This window comes from Quercus suber, unplaced genomic scaffold (assembly GCF_002906115.3).
Source record: "Quercus suber isolate HL8 unplaced genomic scaffold, Cork oak 2.0 scaffold_203, whole genome shotgun sequence".
NCBI lineage: Eukaryota > Viridiplantae > Streptophyta > Magnoliopsida > Fagales > Fagaceae > Quercus > Quercus suber.
The window spans coordinates 300,562-317,827 of record NW_027069661.1 but is presented as its reverse complement, the minus strand read 5'-3'; the positions used below and the strand labels follow the sequence as shown (position 1 = coordinate 317,827).

Sequence of the window (17,266 nt, the reverse complement as noted above, 5' to 3'; positions counted from 1 at the left end):
AAAGTAGAACATTAAAAAATACATATTAAAAAGGTGAAGTAGTTTCTACAGGAAGCTAATAGTAAAAATGAGTAAAACTGTAAAACTTATAAAAGTTGTGGGCTTGTTGATGCGTTGGGGGCCTATAAAATGACCAAAATAAGGAAAGACTAAAAAAAAGTCAAAGTAATTAAGTAAATTTGAATGAAACAAGTAGTCAAGGACACATGAGGGGCTGTTAGTTCCATTTGTAGGTGCCAGCTCTTACAAAAATTCTAGAACCTATTTTTTAGCAACAATTCAAAACTTTGGTTTTATGTATCCAATCCAAACCCGCCCATTTTACACCCCTAGTTTTCTAGAAGCCTGTGTAGCTCTTGGACAGGTAAGAAAATTTCATCAACTAAGAAACAGATACATCATACAAGGCCTGAACCACAAACGAGTCGAAAGCACAAGCCAGAGTCTATATTTCTACCCAATTTCAATTGCGTGAGAAACCAAACAGTCCGAATGAAAGAATAACCACCATTATTACAAATAATTAATTTGTATATTTTGCAAGTATGAATGGTAGGAGGAGATAATGTAACTAAATGGCATATTTGTTTATTAAAAATAAAACCCTAATTAAGTGCTATAATATTGAAAATGTTATATTAAGTGTAACTCTCTTACACGCACAAAGTCAAGTTCAAGAGACTTATTTAACTTTTTTTTTTTTCCAAAACGTGCCTTTAACAAAGCCATCATTTGATTACATTGTTTCCTAATATCACATTGTCTCCTCATATCGTAAACGCTTGCAAAATATCAAAATAATCAGATATATCAATAACTATCTCATTAATATAATAGTTAACATAACCTAAAAGAATATGAGACTTGTTATGAACAAAAAAAAAACACAAACTTTCGAGATATTTTTCTAAATGAAAAGTTATCAAGATATTATTAAATGAAAAGTTATCAAGTAGTGATGTAACATATCCTAAAAGTTGTGAAGCTTGATCCTAATATATTCCAACACCTAATGCAAAACAATAAAAACTACCATCATCCGATCTCATCTGTTCATTCTATCTTTTCATACACAGAAAGGATAAATCACCAAAAGGAAAATTCTAAAGTTTCTAATACTCCATCTGATTACGGATATGCATTACAATAGCCTACCATTGACCCAAGTATACAAAATCGTTGAAACTCTTGAAGCACCACATCCATGTTTCCTTAATAAAACCACTCTTCGGCCACAAATCCTGAAAAATAAATTAGAATTAAAATAGCATGAAATACCTAAAATTCCTAATCTATATATTTGAGGATGAAATAATGACCTAAAACAAGATTTATTGAATAGAAGATCAATCTGTGCCAACCAGTATCCATGTTCTTGCATGGATAACTTGCAAAATAAGGGAATCCAAAAAAATTATAGAAATCATGAAAATGGCTTCGAAATAATGCTAATGGAAGCAACTAAGCAATCCAATATTTCCTTGACTTCTAACTGGTGTTTACATTTATTAACTACTAGCATAAGTACACAGAATTCAACAAATGCACTACATTACAGTGTAACCTGCGTATGCCTCATTTATTATTATTAATTTTCTAAAAACCTTATACCCTTATATGCTTCGTATTGAACATTGCCCCAATGACATCTACTAGCATGACTTGAGGGTATTCAACAAGCGTTGTCCACCCGTTTTTCCCCATCACTTATACAACTAGAGAAGGAACTGATGCAACATCATAATCAGGTGTTATATCAGGAATTTGGCATATGAAGTCTAGGATTACTTGGCTCTCTTATGGGGATGCCAATACAAAATACTTTCATCTTACCACCATCCAACACAAAGCTCGAAATTAAGTAACTACTCTTAAAGATGACAGTGGGCAGTAGCTGGTTGAGTCCTAACTCTCTAGCCTCATTCATAACCACTTTCAAAACCTTTTCAGCTCTCTGAATAATACCAGTGCAACCCTCACACACCCAAAGCCATGGTCCTTTGAATCTCTAGCGGTATCAGATTTTCAAAAATCCTTGTCCCAGCTTCCATCCCCAGAAGAAATCCACCAGGTGTTATTTAGCATGGGAGCTTTTAAAGCTTCAAAACCTGATGGGTTTCATGCATATTTTTATTGAACAAGTTAGCAGATTATAGTTGAAGATATTACAAAATTCATCCAAATTATATTTATTACTGAAACTATCCCCCAGCCTTTGAATCACACTAAAATCATTTTGATTCCTAAAAATACTAATCCCGAACTCGTTACTCATTTTCGTCCTATTAGTTTATGTAATTCACTATATAAACTCATTGCCAAAATTCTGGTGACCCAACTAAAACCTTATCTTAATAACTTCATTCACCCTGGACCTGCCCAATTGGGCTATGTCCTGGGTAGATGGACAAGTGATAGCTATGTCCTAGTTCAGGAATTAATTCACTACCTTCAACACAAGAAAGGAAAGCAAGGGTGCTTTGCAACCAAAATTGTCTTGGACAAGGCTTATGATAGAGATAGACTGAACTGGCATTTTATACATGAATCTCTAATATTTTACAAGTTTCCACCTTCCACTATTGATCTTATCATGAATTGTGTAACTACCACTACCTTGAAAATTTTATGGAATGGTAAAGAAGGCCCAATATTGCCTAAACAAGGAGATCTTTTATCCCCATATTTATTTATTATTTGTCTAAACTGTCTCACTCATGATGGACCAAGCTATCTATACAAGGAATCTGAAGCCAATTAGCATTAGGAAACAACCACTTTCTTGGTAAACAGGAAGTGTACAAGGAAAGCAAAAATCTACCCAAAATTACAAAAATCTACAAAATCTAAAACAGAGGGTATGTCTAGACCACTCAAAGCAGTCATCTATTCAAACAAAGACAGAAGGAGAATTCGCTTAAACTCGATGATAGAACACTCCTCCCCTTCAAAGATTCTTTTGTTTCATTCTCGCAATATGTTCCACATAATAAACTGCGGAATAACACCCCAAAGAATTGCTGTCCTATGTCACCCAACACTTCTAAGCCAACAAGCAAGAGACTTAACCACTTGTTTATGCATAACCCAGGAAAGACCAAATAAGCTAAATACAAAGGACTGTAAGCCAAAGGCAAAAGGACAATGAATGAGCAGGTGGTTCTTCAATTCCCAATTATTTTTACACATACAACACCTGTTAACAACACAAATATTTCTCTTCCTCAAACTATCCAAAGTTAGAATCCTCCCCTTTGCCGCTGTCCAAGTAAAAAAAGCTACCTTAGTAGGAGCTTTCACCTTCCAAATACTTTTCCAAGGGAAGGGATGATGACCTCTGTTAGATAATATTGAATAAAACAACTTCACTTCAAAAGAACCACTCTGGACAGCTAACCACACCAATTTATCTTCCTTATTCCCATCCATCTTAGAAGAATAAAGAAGAGAGAAGAAAGATTCCAAATTTGCTAGTTCCCAATCTTGTATTGATCTAACAAAAAGCACAACCCAATGTGCAATCTCATTTTGCCAACGCAAATATTCTGCCACAAATGCATCCTTATTCCTTGCTATGTGATACAACATCGGAAATGCTTCCTTGAGAGATAATTCCCCAACCACCTCTAATGTACTTCCATAAAGAAACTCCATGGGCTTCATTTTCAACCATGTGCTATTTGCTGATGATATGTTCCTTTTTGCCCAAGCCATACCTTCTGAATGTAGTCAGCTATTTGAAATATTTTACCAATTCAGTTAGGCATCTGGCAAAATTTTTAACACAGCCAAATCTAAACTTTTCTTTTCACGAAACACTCCAATGCATATTAAAGATACTATTGCCAATATGGTTGAGATTCCTATCACCTCTCAATGGGAAATTGCCTTGGAACACCTCTTCTTACAACACCTAAGAAGCCTGCTCATTTCAACTAATCTGGTAGACCAAATAAGAGCCCAACTTCAAGGATGGAAAACAAATACCTTACCATGGCTAGCTGTCTCACTCTCATCCAATCAGTTACAACATCCATTACCTTATATACCATGCAAACAACCCTTACCCCCACAACAGTGCTAGACAAAATGGATACCATGACCCAATGTTTCTTATGAGGAAACACTCGCAAGTAAAAAGATCCATCTTATAAGTTAGCTCCAAGTAAATCTTCACGAATCTAAGGGTGGAATTGGTATTAGACCTATGAAGACCACCAATTTGGCTTTCCTCACTAATCTAGCTTGTATATTATGGAATCAACCCAACTCGTTATGGGCTTCTATTCTAAAACAATGATATTTCCCCAAACACAACTTTTTTGGAAGCTAGTAAACCACAAACTTGTTCACACACATAGCAAGCCATCATAATTGGGAAAAATTTCTTAAAACAGAGGCTTATATGGAAAGTGGGAAATGATGAACACATTAAATTCTGGAGTGATGATTGGCTACCTTGTGGGCCTTTAAGGCACTGAGGGCCCTTTAACAATTCATGATCAACTCCTCACAATGGCACAAGCACACAACACTCATGGTCAATGGAAATTCACTTCCGTATCATTCCAATTACCATCTTGGCTCCAAAATATCATAAGAGCCTTTCCAATGCCTATAGCTAATCATTATCCAGACCACCAAATCTGACCAAATGAGAAAGGCAAATGCACAGTTAAGTCAGCTTTTTAAGCCCTACAATCTTATAACCACCTGAAGGGCAGCTATCTCTCAGCTATATTTGGAAAGCTCCATGCACACCCAAAATAAAATTATTCCTCTGGAAAGCTGCGCACAGCCAAATACATAACAATAGTTTAGTTCATAGCCTGGAACCCAATGATCAATGTCCTAGATGTTCACTATTAGAAACACCTCTACATGTTTTGCAAGATTGTACTTGGTCCTTACAAGTTTGGAATTCATTAACTATACCCAGTAACCTTAAAATTTTTTCCAACCTAGTATAGAACAATGAATACATCAAAACCTGAATAAAAAAACCCCAATGTACACTAACACCTGGGCAACCATATTTGATTTCAAAACGTGGTCAATTTGGATAGCCAGCAACCATTTAATATTTTTTTTTGATAGGTATATAGCTAATATTATATTCTGGAGTCAAAACCACTAGACATACTAATTGCTCACAATCATGCAATTAAATTCACCCATCTCAGTGGCATTAAAACAAGACACTATTCCAGACAAGGGAAACTAATAGCATGGTCCTCTCTCCCACAGAATTATGTAAAACTCAATACTGATGGTGATGGTCATGCAGAGGGCTGTCCTGGCCCTTCTGGAGGTGGTGGGATTTTTAGAGATGAATATGGCAATTGGGTGCTTGGGTTTTCATTAAATATAGGCACAACAACAAGCATTGTGGCGGAATTGTGGGCAATACAATTTGGACTCCAACTAGCTCAAAATAAGGGATTCAATCACCTCATTGTGGAAACAGACTCCCAATTGGCCTATAACTGGCTACTCACTGATGATAGTAATTATCCACCATTACTCACAAACTTAATTTGTGATTGCAAGTACCTGGTTCAAGCGGGAACTCAGCCCCCCTGAATTAAAAACGTCTACAAGGAAGATAACAGGGTGGCAGATGCACTAGCAGAGAAAGGGAAAAAACAAATCCAGAGGGAAGTGCAATATGACACATACCCCCACCTTTTTGTTTACTACCTACATGTGGGATAGGATGAGGGCTTCCATTTACATAAATGATATAGTTGTTTTGAAGTGGATATGTGTTCCGTACTAAGTTACTAGGTGTTACTAAGTGTTATGTCTGTATGGTTAAGTCTAAGTTTGTATCTGGCTTGTAATATGTAAGTAATAACTGAGAATATGGTTATGTACCTTTTCCTTTAGTAAAATATTTAACTCGTTTTATGCAACCTAAAAAAAAAGCCCAATGTAACAATTAAAATACACACCTTCAGCGCCTCTTTCGTTTAAGAGATTTCCACTTATTTAGTACATGCAAGACTCCTTCTTTCAACGTTGCCTTTCTTCCTTCTTTAAAATTCCATAGCTCTTGTATTATGTACCGACCACTCGGATTGTATTCATTCATCTCCATCAAGGCTACTTTGACGGCCTCATAAACTTCATCATCACCATCATTCTTCAAGCTCTTCATTTTTTCATCTTCTTCATTGATTTCTTCCTGTAAATCCATATCCAATATACCATTAGAAAGTATACAAAAAGTATTGGATATCTGAGAATTTGGAATACCTTAAGGCACATATTTTCAGTATAGGCATACCTTACTATTTCCTTCTTTATCTGTGATTATCTTAAAGGGGTGCCAGCTTGGATCCCTAAGATAATCCTCCCATTGTGAACACAGTTCTATTGCTTTCTGAGCTGCTTCTTCATTAGAAGCTTTTCTCTTCATTGCAGTGAGAAATGGCTTGGTGTCAAGCTCCCCCATTCTCTTGGTGCCAATAAAAGCACGAGTTGACACTTCCCTCATTCCCTGTGAAACAAGGAAATTATACTTCCAACCAAAGGACACAAGCATTTTCACGTTGGATTAAAAGCATAATTTAAGGACAAGATATCTAACAAAGTTCTTAAGTAAGTAACTGACCTTATCTGTATATCCAAAATTGAACAGATAATAGTGCAGCCAGACAATGAACTATGCTTGTAAGGAAGATCGCTTGTTCATCATTTTATACATATATATATATATATAACTGACAGAGATTATTTACCAGTTCTTTTGTCTTCGTGCAGGATGTGCATATAAAGTGTAGCTCATTTCATACCTTATTTAGCATATTGAACCTAATAGCATTTGCTGTGCATACGCAAGTTATTTACTTATAAATAGGTGCAAAGAGCAGGAGAAGCCATCATAAGAAAATAAAATAAATTACAATATTTGACACACTTCAGTTTCCCCAATATTTCCCTATTGAAATTGTAATGTCCAATTTATAGCTGGGATTTCAAGTTGCATCAAAGAAGGAAAGAATAAGACTACCCCCTCTCCCATTGATTCCTCAGCAGGTAGATGCTGCTATGATCAGGCCAAGGCAAGGTTGTCCACAAACTAATTGCCCTCCTGCCCTAAGAAGAAGAAGAAGAAGAAGAAGACTGTCCCCTTCAAATGAAATTAATAGGGTTATGGTACTCCTTTAAATAACCTTTTGTATATTTATATTTTCTTGTTCTAGAAAGTTTTTTATATGTGGAAAGCTTTTCCCTAAGCATGTTTCATCAACTTAAGATTAAAGATTGGGTCACAAAAGATCAATGGAATCACTCTGCACCAGAATATGATTGAAAGAATTCTTTTTGTCAAAACTGACATGTTAAAATTTTAAAATATTATATCTTTTCCTACAATTTCATCTGTGTTTCTCATTCAGATTTTTTTTTTTTAAAATTTAATATACACTAAGTCCATAGTCCCCACCTCATGTATTGGTTAAACATTATCTATAGCGATATCTTCTCTGTGTGTGTGTGTGTGTGTGTGTGTGTGTGAAAGTTAATTTATGCCATTCTCAGTATGGTGTTTCAAACCCTCAAATAACAATGTATTGCTACGGCATTTTGTCCTAAAATGGCTATTGATAACCCACTAGCAAACCAATCCATTAGAATGAACACATTAGAGTTGAAAGACAAACACTTACTGATATTAATTCTTTGCGAGCCTCTTGCAGTTCATCATTACTTTTGCGCTCCTTGATGACAAGAGCTTGCTGAAGTGCTTCCATGTTTTCCAATTCTTCTTCCTTCTCCTTCAAATCTTCTTTAATTGCATCCATATTTTTTTTCACCTCCATATCCCCATCTTCACCCATATGTTTCATCACGTGTAAAGCCCCTCTCATCCGCTCGATCTCCAGCTCTAGTGCTTGTCTAGCATCAAGTTTCTTTTCCAGTTCAATAATTTTGCTGTGAAGCTTCTCCTTTTCTATCTGCAATTGCCAATCAAACACAAATAAATAATGCAAGTTCTATAATTGATACACTTTTTAATATTTTTCTCTCAGATCCAGCTCAAGAGAAAGAATGGAAAACGCACCTTTTGTTCCTCTGCCAACTTTAACACTTTTTCATCAGCATATTTTTGCTCTAAGGTAGCCCTTTCAACCTGAAAAGACAAAAATTGATGTTGGTGCATTTCATAATATGTTTAGAATTTCCACCTAGTATTTCCAGGAATAGGATATTTAGAGTACTAGTCCTTCCAATAAAGGATTTTGCAATCCAAAATTCTTAGTTTTTTAATTCTAATTACTAATATCTGACTTCACTGCTAGCAATGTAAAAACATTTTATCTAGAGAATTCTGAATGAATGAAATACAGTCCAGCTAAGGATGCCAATGAGACATTTTTTAAATCCCCAAACAGGGCATGATCTATTTCAAAATAACTTTTTTCGTCAATTGATTTTTCAAGCTTCAGTGAAAAAAAAAAAAAAAAGGTTTTCAAGCTAAGATTATCAATCTATTAAGACTTAACAATCTTAATATGGAAAGATATAAATTACCATTTTTTTCTCATCAAGAAGCTCCCTTCTCTCAGTTTCATTCTGAGCCTCACGTTGCTGCAATTCCTTCTCACGCTGCTCAAGTCTTTTCATTTGTTCTTCTAAACGCTGCGTACTCTTCTGATGCTCCAAGGAGATCTGTGCAAAATGATTGTGTGATTTCTGCTGCACCATTCTTATCTCTGACAACATAAATTGAAACTTAAAGTTAGTTACTGTAAGGAATGGTAGTTGAAAACATACAGAACAAAGTAAATTCACTTCAGGAAAAATGTGAAATTTGAGCATACGTTCATTGAACTTCTTAAGCATTGTATCCTTAGCCATCATCAATCTGTTTAGAGATGCATTGGTCTCAAGATATTTGTTCTTCATCTCTTCAAGGTGCAAACTCTTGCTCGCAAGGGTATTTGTTAAGTTCGAGACAAGTTTTGATGCCTTCCGTTGATCTTCTGCTTCTTTGGCAGAAATGGTTTTCAAATCAGCGTTCTTTTTTAGATGGTCACCAATAAAACCTCTTGAGTAATAATCATCACTTCGGGCCACCCATCCATACAGCTTATTTCCTGGATTTTCGTGTCCATAGTAGTCCCTTTTCCCACAATGCTCAACTTCAAAACTCTTCTCAAATGACATAGCATTGTTGAAACCAGCCCAGTCATTCTTAAACTCTACTATGGCAAATCCTGTGTGGCCCCTATATCCCCATAAGGGAAAAACCTTCAGAGGATTAAACCCCTTTCTTAAAAACTCATCCCTGAGTTTTGAGCCACTCTCAGCAACTTTTTTTCCTTGTTTCCATTCAGTTTGAATGTTTGCAAGAATGCCCATCCAAGGATACACAAACTCTTGATCACCATCAGCTAAATGGTGATGTTCAGATTTTTTGGAGGGTTCTGAATGACCCCGAACATCATGATGCCTCCTTGGATGATCACCATCAGGCGTGGGGGTAGATTCAGATTTTTTAGACTGTTCGAAAGGAACTGGCACATCAAGAGGCCTCCTAGAGCGTGCAAACTTCTTATCACCATAAGGCATTGAGGTACATTCAGATTTTTTGGCAGATTCTGAATGACCCTGCCCATCAAGATACCTTTTCATATACCTCTCTAAAGCTAAGTGCTTTGCTTTTGTTTTTACTCCCCTACTCGTTGATCTACCAAAACTAGAAGCATGATGGAGAAGATCTTTGTAGTAGAGATCTTGCTTCCTCTTCCCAGGGCAGTATGGGCATCTATATACTGTACTAGAATATTTAACCTTAATTCTTCCTTTCTTCAAATCACTATACTGCTCATACTCATAGTCCTTCAAATTCTTCTCGCTAATATCTTCTTCTGAACTGGAAGACATTTTCAAACCTGAAACACATCAAAAACCAAATAGTTAGATTTTATTTCCATTCGTTATTTCTATCTTTCCTAATTAAACAACAATGCAATTATGATTTAAAAACACAATGAGGAAACACACAAATTTCAGAAGAAAGAAAGTAATCTTTAGTTCAGTTCTCTGTTTCTATAAGTGATGATTCTTCAATGGTTGTCCAAATTATCATGTAACACACTGTTCTGCTTCCAATATAATCAAATAACTATAACCCTTTACTGAAATTGATAGCTTACACGTGCTACCCACTTTTCAATGTCACCAATTTTATGAAATTTAGAAGATCAGCTAAAAAAAAACAGTTATAGCATCCACAACTCAGGTCCGTGAATCTAGTAGGTCATTGGCTAATCAAAAACAAGAGCAATGATGGTGACACATCAAATATTTTCACAACTTAATGAAGTGACAAGTTATGATCAATACAACTGAGTTATCATTTTCACATTGGCCAACAACTGAGTTCAGTTTTATTATATACCAATCACTACATGCTAACTGAGCAATTGTGTAATAATCCAAAGCGTTTCCGTTTCTTTTCTTATTCTCCTACATTTTCTCAGCAACCAAACAATGCACCAACAATCAAAACCTTAGCCTAGTAAAAAGAAACTGAAAAAAATAAAATAAAAATCACGTCAAACTCATATTTAACAGCTCATTTTCTCTCTCTTTCATCACATTTTCATATCAACCAAACAGAGCACAAACATCCATCCATACATTACACAAATGTATATACATACATATAAAAGAACTTATTGTTGTGTATCGTTGTTACCTTAGAACAAGTTTTCTGGAACCCTATTCGCTTTCCCCAAACGCTTTTTAAGCAACAAAAAAAAAAAAAAAAAAAACAGAAGCGACAGTAACAGACTGAGACGACGAAACGACGCCGTGGAAAGGCTCTTCGTCGTCTACAACGCTAAATGGCCCAGAGATTTCTAGAAGACTAAGAATTTCTCAGAGTTTTTGAGAGAGAGAGAGAATCTTTGGAGTTTAATTTTAGTGTGTAAATTGAGAAATGATTTGAAGGGAGAGAGCTCTGCAAACACGCACTATAAACTCTTCGTCTTTCCAGAACAACCCCATCCTTGATTCTCTCTTATTTTTTTCGCTGCTTTTACGAAGGGAAATAAAAATTAGCGCGAGTGGAGGATGAGGGTATGTACTCGCGGTTGATTGGATGGCATTTCTGTGGTTTTTTCAGAAGTTTTGGGGGTGAAATGTATTGAAGATGTTGAAGTTAGAGGGTAGTGTTGGGATATAAGTAACTATAAGCAAGCGAGTATCGGTTTTGGGAGTATCGGTTAATGGTGACGGCGACGTATCTTGTGGGGTCCGGGTCATGTGCACTGATCGTGTGGGGCCCGAATACGAAGATATACACGTGGATGTTGAGGAATGGAGGATTTGGGTCTTGCCATTTGGCATGAAAGGACCTTGACTTCAAAGATATATCAGCCCACTTCACTTCTTTTTTCTTTTTTAATATTTAAAACTTGTGATGCACGCTTCATGAATAATTATTTTTCATAGAAAATTAAATTAATTTTAATCGCGATCTAATTTTTGTTGTGTCTATTTAAATTTTTTTAATCTTTGTCTCATATCAGTTAATGAGTGCAAAATATTATGCATATATTTTGTAACTATTCTTTTTCTCAATTTGTTTTTTTCAATGACCATTTTCTATTTCCAGCAACCAAAAACTTGTTTGATAAATTGAAATCATTGGAAAATAGAAAATAGTTTTTCTTTCCAATTTATAATTTTAAGGTTTTTAATAAATTATATGGCTTTTGACCAATAATATGTAAAAAAAAAAAAATGATATGTATATAAATAACAAAATTAATAACGGTAACTTTGAAATAATATATCGAAATAGATTGGTATTGAAATATTTCATTTCAATAGATAAACTAAAATAGGCACTGAAACAATATTCGTAACTTTGGTAATGAGACCCTATTGCACAATTTATAACTTCATTCGGCTGGCAACAAGAAATAATCATTTGTCTAATGAATTCAATGTTGACGACCTTATTGTTAACGGTGAAAGTAGAAATAACTCAGGCGAGCCATCAAACACTATTAATGTTGACGAATAAGCATCATTGATAAGTTTGATGTTAGTGAATCATAGGCATCTTTGATGCCTTCATATAAACTGTAGTCATTGATTGTCTCTATAACATTTAAAAGCCTATTTTCTTACATTAGTTTGAAATTTTTAATTATAAGTTCTTGTTATGACCTATGAGTTGAATGCTATATACAAAGCATTTCAATTTCAAATCCCTCTAGGGTGAATGCTATTTGAGTTTTAGGCTATGAGTTTAATGCTATTTCTAAAGCACTTGAGTTTAACATTACTTTAGGAGTATTAGATAAGATTAACAATCGGAGAGAATAGACAAAATATTGTGAATACTTTTTTTTTTTTTTTAAATTGAACATTCTCAAAAATAGTAACCAAACAAATTTTCTGTTTTTATTCTTAAAAAATTACTTTTTTTTTCAACTAATCAAACACGTTTTCCACTTTGTAAACACAAGAAAATTGTTTTTCCCCCCCTAAAAGCAAGAAATTGAAAACAAAAAATAAAAACAGTTACCAAATATAGCATAAGAGTTCAATATTAATGAACTATTAAAAAAAAAAAAAAATCAATTATATATCTACTCAACCAAAATCACCACACATTATCTCATTAAAAATAAAAATGATCATAAGTAGTATTAAACTTAGACAAAAATTTTAATATGCATCTAATTATGTTAATTTTTCTAATAATTCGATTAATTATGTTTTTTAGGATTAAAATTGTGTTTATTTTTAAATGCATGATTTGATGTTAAGGTATTGATGATATCTTGTTGATGAAAGCATGATTTGGTTCAAGTAGGTGTGGCATGTGGTTAAATTCAAAATTATATTTGTAAGGGCACGATTTTGATCCTTGAGCTCAAAGGGTTAAAGGATTTAGGTCCAAAGAGCCCAATACAATGAATTTGTAGAGAATAAGTTAGAAAACTAGGCTTTAATGAGTTAGACAACAATTATAGTTGGCCCAGATGACAAGAAAGCAAAGATAAACTAATTTTATCTAAAGAAAATCGTCATTGGCACAATCAGAGGAGATCAGTTCTTGTATATATCTCTTTTAAATTTGGTTACAAGTTCTAGCTCTTGTTCCTACAGTATTTTTCTCTTAATTCTCTGATCCCCTCTCCTCAGGGTATTCTTTTTCTTTTATACTGTCTTCGTTCTTTCATCTCCACCCTCTACGTGTAGACCATATTTCTGACGTTGATTCCTATCCCATCAACACCTTCTTGAAGTCTCTAGGAGTAACTGTAAGACTGAAAATCACTATTGAGGTATCACTTCCCCTTTGTCTCGTGCCTTCATGATATGTATCCTTATCAATAGAATCTCCCGGAACATTGCCCTAGATGGTAGACCACACATTCGAACCTCTGCTTTGCTCAACCGATGAGGCATTCCTCCTCGGACCACTTTCTTGGACTCTTATGACCAAACCCAACCCCTTCATTCACTAACGCAAACTCCTTGACAGCGTTTACCCGTTCTCGGACTACTAGGTGTCCTCGAATTGGGCCCCCAGCCCAACATATATATATATATATATATACTACTAGGCCTATCATACCTACAATATTCTAATTATAGTTCAGATTAGTTAAAACTCTACTAGCTAATCCAACTAAAATTCTTGTTGATGAAGGCATGATTTGATTCAAGTATGGGTGGCAAATGGTTAAATTCAAAATTCTACTCTAATTATAGTTCAGATTAGCTAAAACTCTATTGGCTAATCCAACTAAATTTCTATTTCAACAAATTTTGAGAATCTTATTTTAATTATTTTGATCATTTGTCATAATAAATTTTATTAATATAATAAATTTAAATACCATTACATACCATCCTTATGTTTGTATCTCAATAATTTAATATAGATAAAATTATATTAAAGTTTCAACTGACTAACTAAAGTTTAGACTTCCTCCAAAAAAAAAAAAAAAAAAACTAAAGTTTAGATGTTATTTTTAAAATATATTGTCTTTTATATAGAAATTACTAGTTATTTAAAAAAAAAAAAAAAAAAAAAAAAAAAAAAAAAAAAAAACCTCCTAAATGGCTTATATAGTTCAGCTTATATTGGGGTGTGTGTATTTAGTTTAGAGGTGTTTGGATTTTACACCTTGAAGAATCAATATTTAGATTTTACCCTTGAAGTTTTATTTAGTTTGTATTTATAGTCCCTCCCTCCATATTTTTAGTTAAGAGTCACATAAGTTTGCTATGTGTATTTAGTTTATTCAATAAAATGATAACATATTATTTTTATTATATCATGTCATTTTTTATTGTTTAAAATTTTTGAGGCTAAAAAAATGATGTGGCATCATTTTATTGGACAAACTAAACACATGTTGCAAATTACTACTTCAGCTTATATTGGGGGGGGGGGGGATGCTAAATTGCAAATAATACCTCTAAAATTTGGGGGTGTTTGGATTTTACATCTTGAAGAATCAAAATTTAGATTTTACCCTTGAAGTTTTATTTAGTTTGTATTTATAGTCCCTCCCTCCATATTTTTAGTTAAGTGTCACATAAGTTTGTCATGTGTATTTAGTTCATCCAATAAAATGATACCACATCATTTTTATTATGTCATGTCATTTTTTATTGTTTAAATTTTTTAAGGCTAAAAAATGATGTGGCATCATTTTATCTGACAAACTAAACACACATTGCAAGTTTATGTGGCATTTAACAAAAGATATAGATAGATGGGTTGTTGATGCAAACATAATAGAACTTCAGGGGGTAAAAATAAAATCCAAACTCTAAAATTTTAGAATGTAAAATCTAAATACCTCCAAAATTTTAGGGATATAATTTGCATTTTAGCCTATTATTTTTTAAGTAGGTACATAGCTTAAGGCAATGGTAGTTTAGCTTATTTTCATCTTAAACGAGAATGTATAACTCTTCAAATAATTGCTTTTCTCAAAATACAACTACACTTTTACATAATAAATCAAATAAATTAATAAAAATAATATCATCTAAATGCTTTTTTTTTTTAATACAAGATAGAAATTCTACTCTAATTTAAGCGTATATGTATGTGAAGCTCTCTCTTGGAGAATTGAATTCCGGCCCTTATCCCTCACACCTCACATCTCACACCTCACACCCCACAAGCACTTATACTTGTTGAGTGACTATCGCACCAAGAGTGTGCGATGATATCTAAATGCACCCTAAAATGATCAAAATAGTGCTTAGAAGTTAAAAATGATCAAAGTAGTCCCTAAAAACATCCAAAATGACAAAAATATTCTTAAATCTTCAAAATGACAAAGATTGCTCGACTTAGCAAAATTGACCCGAATTTGTTAAACCGTCTAAACTTGCATTAAAAAAAAAAAAAAAGGTAATAGTAATAGCAACCCAATCTAGTTTGACCCATTTTAATACGGACTCAATTTCGACCAAATCCAACTTGACGTGTTCACCAAGAATTTAAAATTTTTTATTGACTCATCTTCAATGTAGATTTGTTTAATAGGATGTTAGATTTTTTATAATGTATATGAAAATTCTAAAGACATTAGTTATAAACTTGGCATGCATTTCTTAAATATAAACACTTTTAGTGTTGAATCTACTGTTAATATTTAATTTCAGTGTCCCAATTGACCCAAATTGAGGAAAGCATTTTCCGAAAAAGAATTTTAATTTGAGACAAACGAGAACCATACTTTAGCGAGGAAAGGAACATAGATATGTTTATATTTTTGTCTCTGAAATATTGTCACATTCTATTTTTGACCCATCTGTTGAACACGTTAGAAAAAAAAATTAACAAGAATTGACGAGATGACAATGTTGAAAATTTTTAAGTTTTAAAGACGAAAATAGATCCTCATTACTTTCAAGGATGAAAAAATGACATGAACCATATTTTAAGGATGAAAAGAATATTTTAAATTTTATGAATTTATAAGGTTGTATCCTTGCAAATGGGTATATACAGCATAAAACACTTGTAATAAGGTTGTCAAAATCAGGATATTAGGTAGGATCGTGAGAGGTAAGTGGGATCATGGGATCAGATTGCGAATTGTAAGATCCTATATTATTTAAGAAAAAAATACATTGGTATGTTAAATAATCACATTAATCATACATTCATTCATAAAATTTTATTCTAGACTTTTTGGTTTAATATACTTAATAACTCACTTAGATGAATATTTATGATATAGTCCCACATTTGATTCTAAAATTAGGAAATACAACTCTCTCTAAAAATAATTAATTTAGGACACATAGTGCAAAATTGGACTCTAATTTGAAATTCTAATGGACTTTCTCTAAGTTTTATCTATTAATATATATATATATATAATATACTATAAGATTGGAACATATAGCTTTCGTTCTATGTTGATTACTCTTTCCTATCATATCAAAATACCAATAAAGATATGATTCTTTCATATATAGTCTTGAGTTTTTTTTTTTTTTTTTAATTCGTTAGTTACCATGGGAGAAGGAGGATTTAAACTCTAAAAGTCTCCATTGAAACTACCAGAAGGTGGCAACAAATTAAACTACAAATTTCTTGACGACATGGTCTTAAGTTTGATTTCCATACATCGTGTATTGCTTTATTTCCAATGTTTGGTTCCAAGGATGTACCTAAAAATAGATATACAAGACACATGCATGATGCATGAATTTGAATTTTCAAAAAAAAAAAAAAAGTTGTTTACAATATGGTTATCAAAATCTCGATCTAAATTTTACGATTCTACAATTTTATGATCCCACCTGCCCAAAATGATCCGAATTTTCAAAAGATCTTTGCGATCGTTTAAGATTAGTATAATCATATAATTTTGATGATCCAAAAGATACTGGTTTATTGTAATATTTTTTAATTTGACAAAAGATTCAGTTGGATTCACATGAAAAATAATATCCCATAAACCAGGTTTTGATATTCTAATGTGGAGAAATAAAGTGTCAGTTGGACCCAAATGAAAATAACATCCAATAGAGTGTCACACTATCACGTTTTGAGGGTTTTGGCATCTTTAAATAATACTTACAAACGGATATAGTGATATATGGTAATTACATCAAATAGATGTAAATTTTTGTTTTTTTTTTTTTTTTTTTTTTTTTTATTTTTTAATTGATTTTTTAGTTTTGAACAATAGCTACAGATTCAAGCGGCACTGTAGCTACAGTAGCTACATTTTTTTTTTTCCAGTCTTTC

General features: G+C 33.3%; 2 protein-coding genes across 2 annotated transcripts in view; both read right to left on the bottom strand.

Annotated features, from left to right (window-relative positions):
- Window positions 1–900: 900 nt before the first annotated feature.
- Window positions 901–11,051, bottom strand: LOC112016072 (factor of DNA methylation 4). Its single transcript, XM_024048566.2, has 8 exons — window positions 10,712–11,051; window positions 8,829–9,902; window positions 8,539–8,720; window positions 8,069–8,137; window positions 7,674–7,961; window positions 6,290–6,502; window positions 5,955–6,187; window positions 901–1,241 (listed from the first exon to the last, which is right to left on the bottom strand). Exons 2-7 carry the CDS (start codon window positions 9,892–9,894, stop codon window positions 5,957–5,959), a joined length of 2,049 nt encoding a protein of 682 aa, XP_023904334.1. The 5' UTR covers window positions 9,895–9,902; window positions 10,712–11,051; the 3' UTR covers window positions 901–1,241; window positions 5,955–5,956.
- LOC112017389 (uncharacterized) overlaps window positions 9,897–17,266 on the bottom strand; it is an 11,156-nt gene continuing 3,786 nt past the window's right edge. Inside the window, exons 2-3 of the mRNA XM_065779276.1 lie at window positions 10,789–10,855; window positions 9,897–9,902 (exon numbers count right to left, since the gene is read on the bottom strand). Coding sequence (XP_065635348.1) covers window positions 9,897–9,902; window positions 10,789–10,855 — 73 coding nt within the window. The remainder of the gene's footprint in view (window positions 9,903–10,788; window positions 10,856–17,266) is intronic.

Bases quoted from the DNA above. Each gene is read 5' to 3' on its own strand.
- LOC112016072 (XM_024048566.2), bottom strand. From the start codon at position 9,894: ATGTCTTCCAGTTCAGAAGAAGATATTAGCGAGAAGAATTTGAAGGAC. The intron at 8,721-8,828 runs GTATGCTCAAAT...TTATGTTGTCAG, and splicing joins GCTTAAGAAGTTCAATGAAC to AGATAAGAATGGTGCAGCAG. The intron at 6,188-6,289 runs GTATGCCTATAC...ATGGATTTACAG, and splicing joins ATAAAGAAGGAAATAGTAAG to GAAGAAATCAATGAAGAAGA.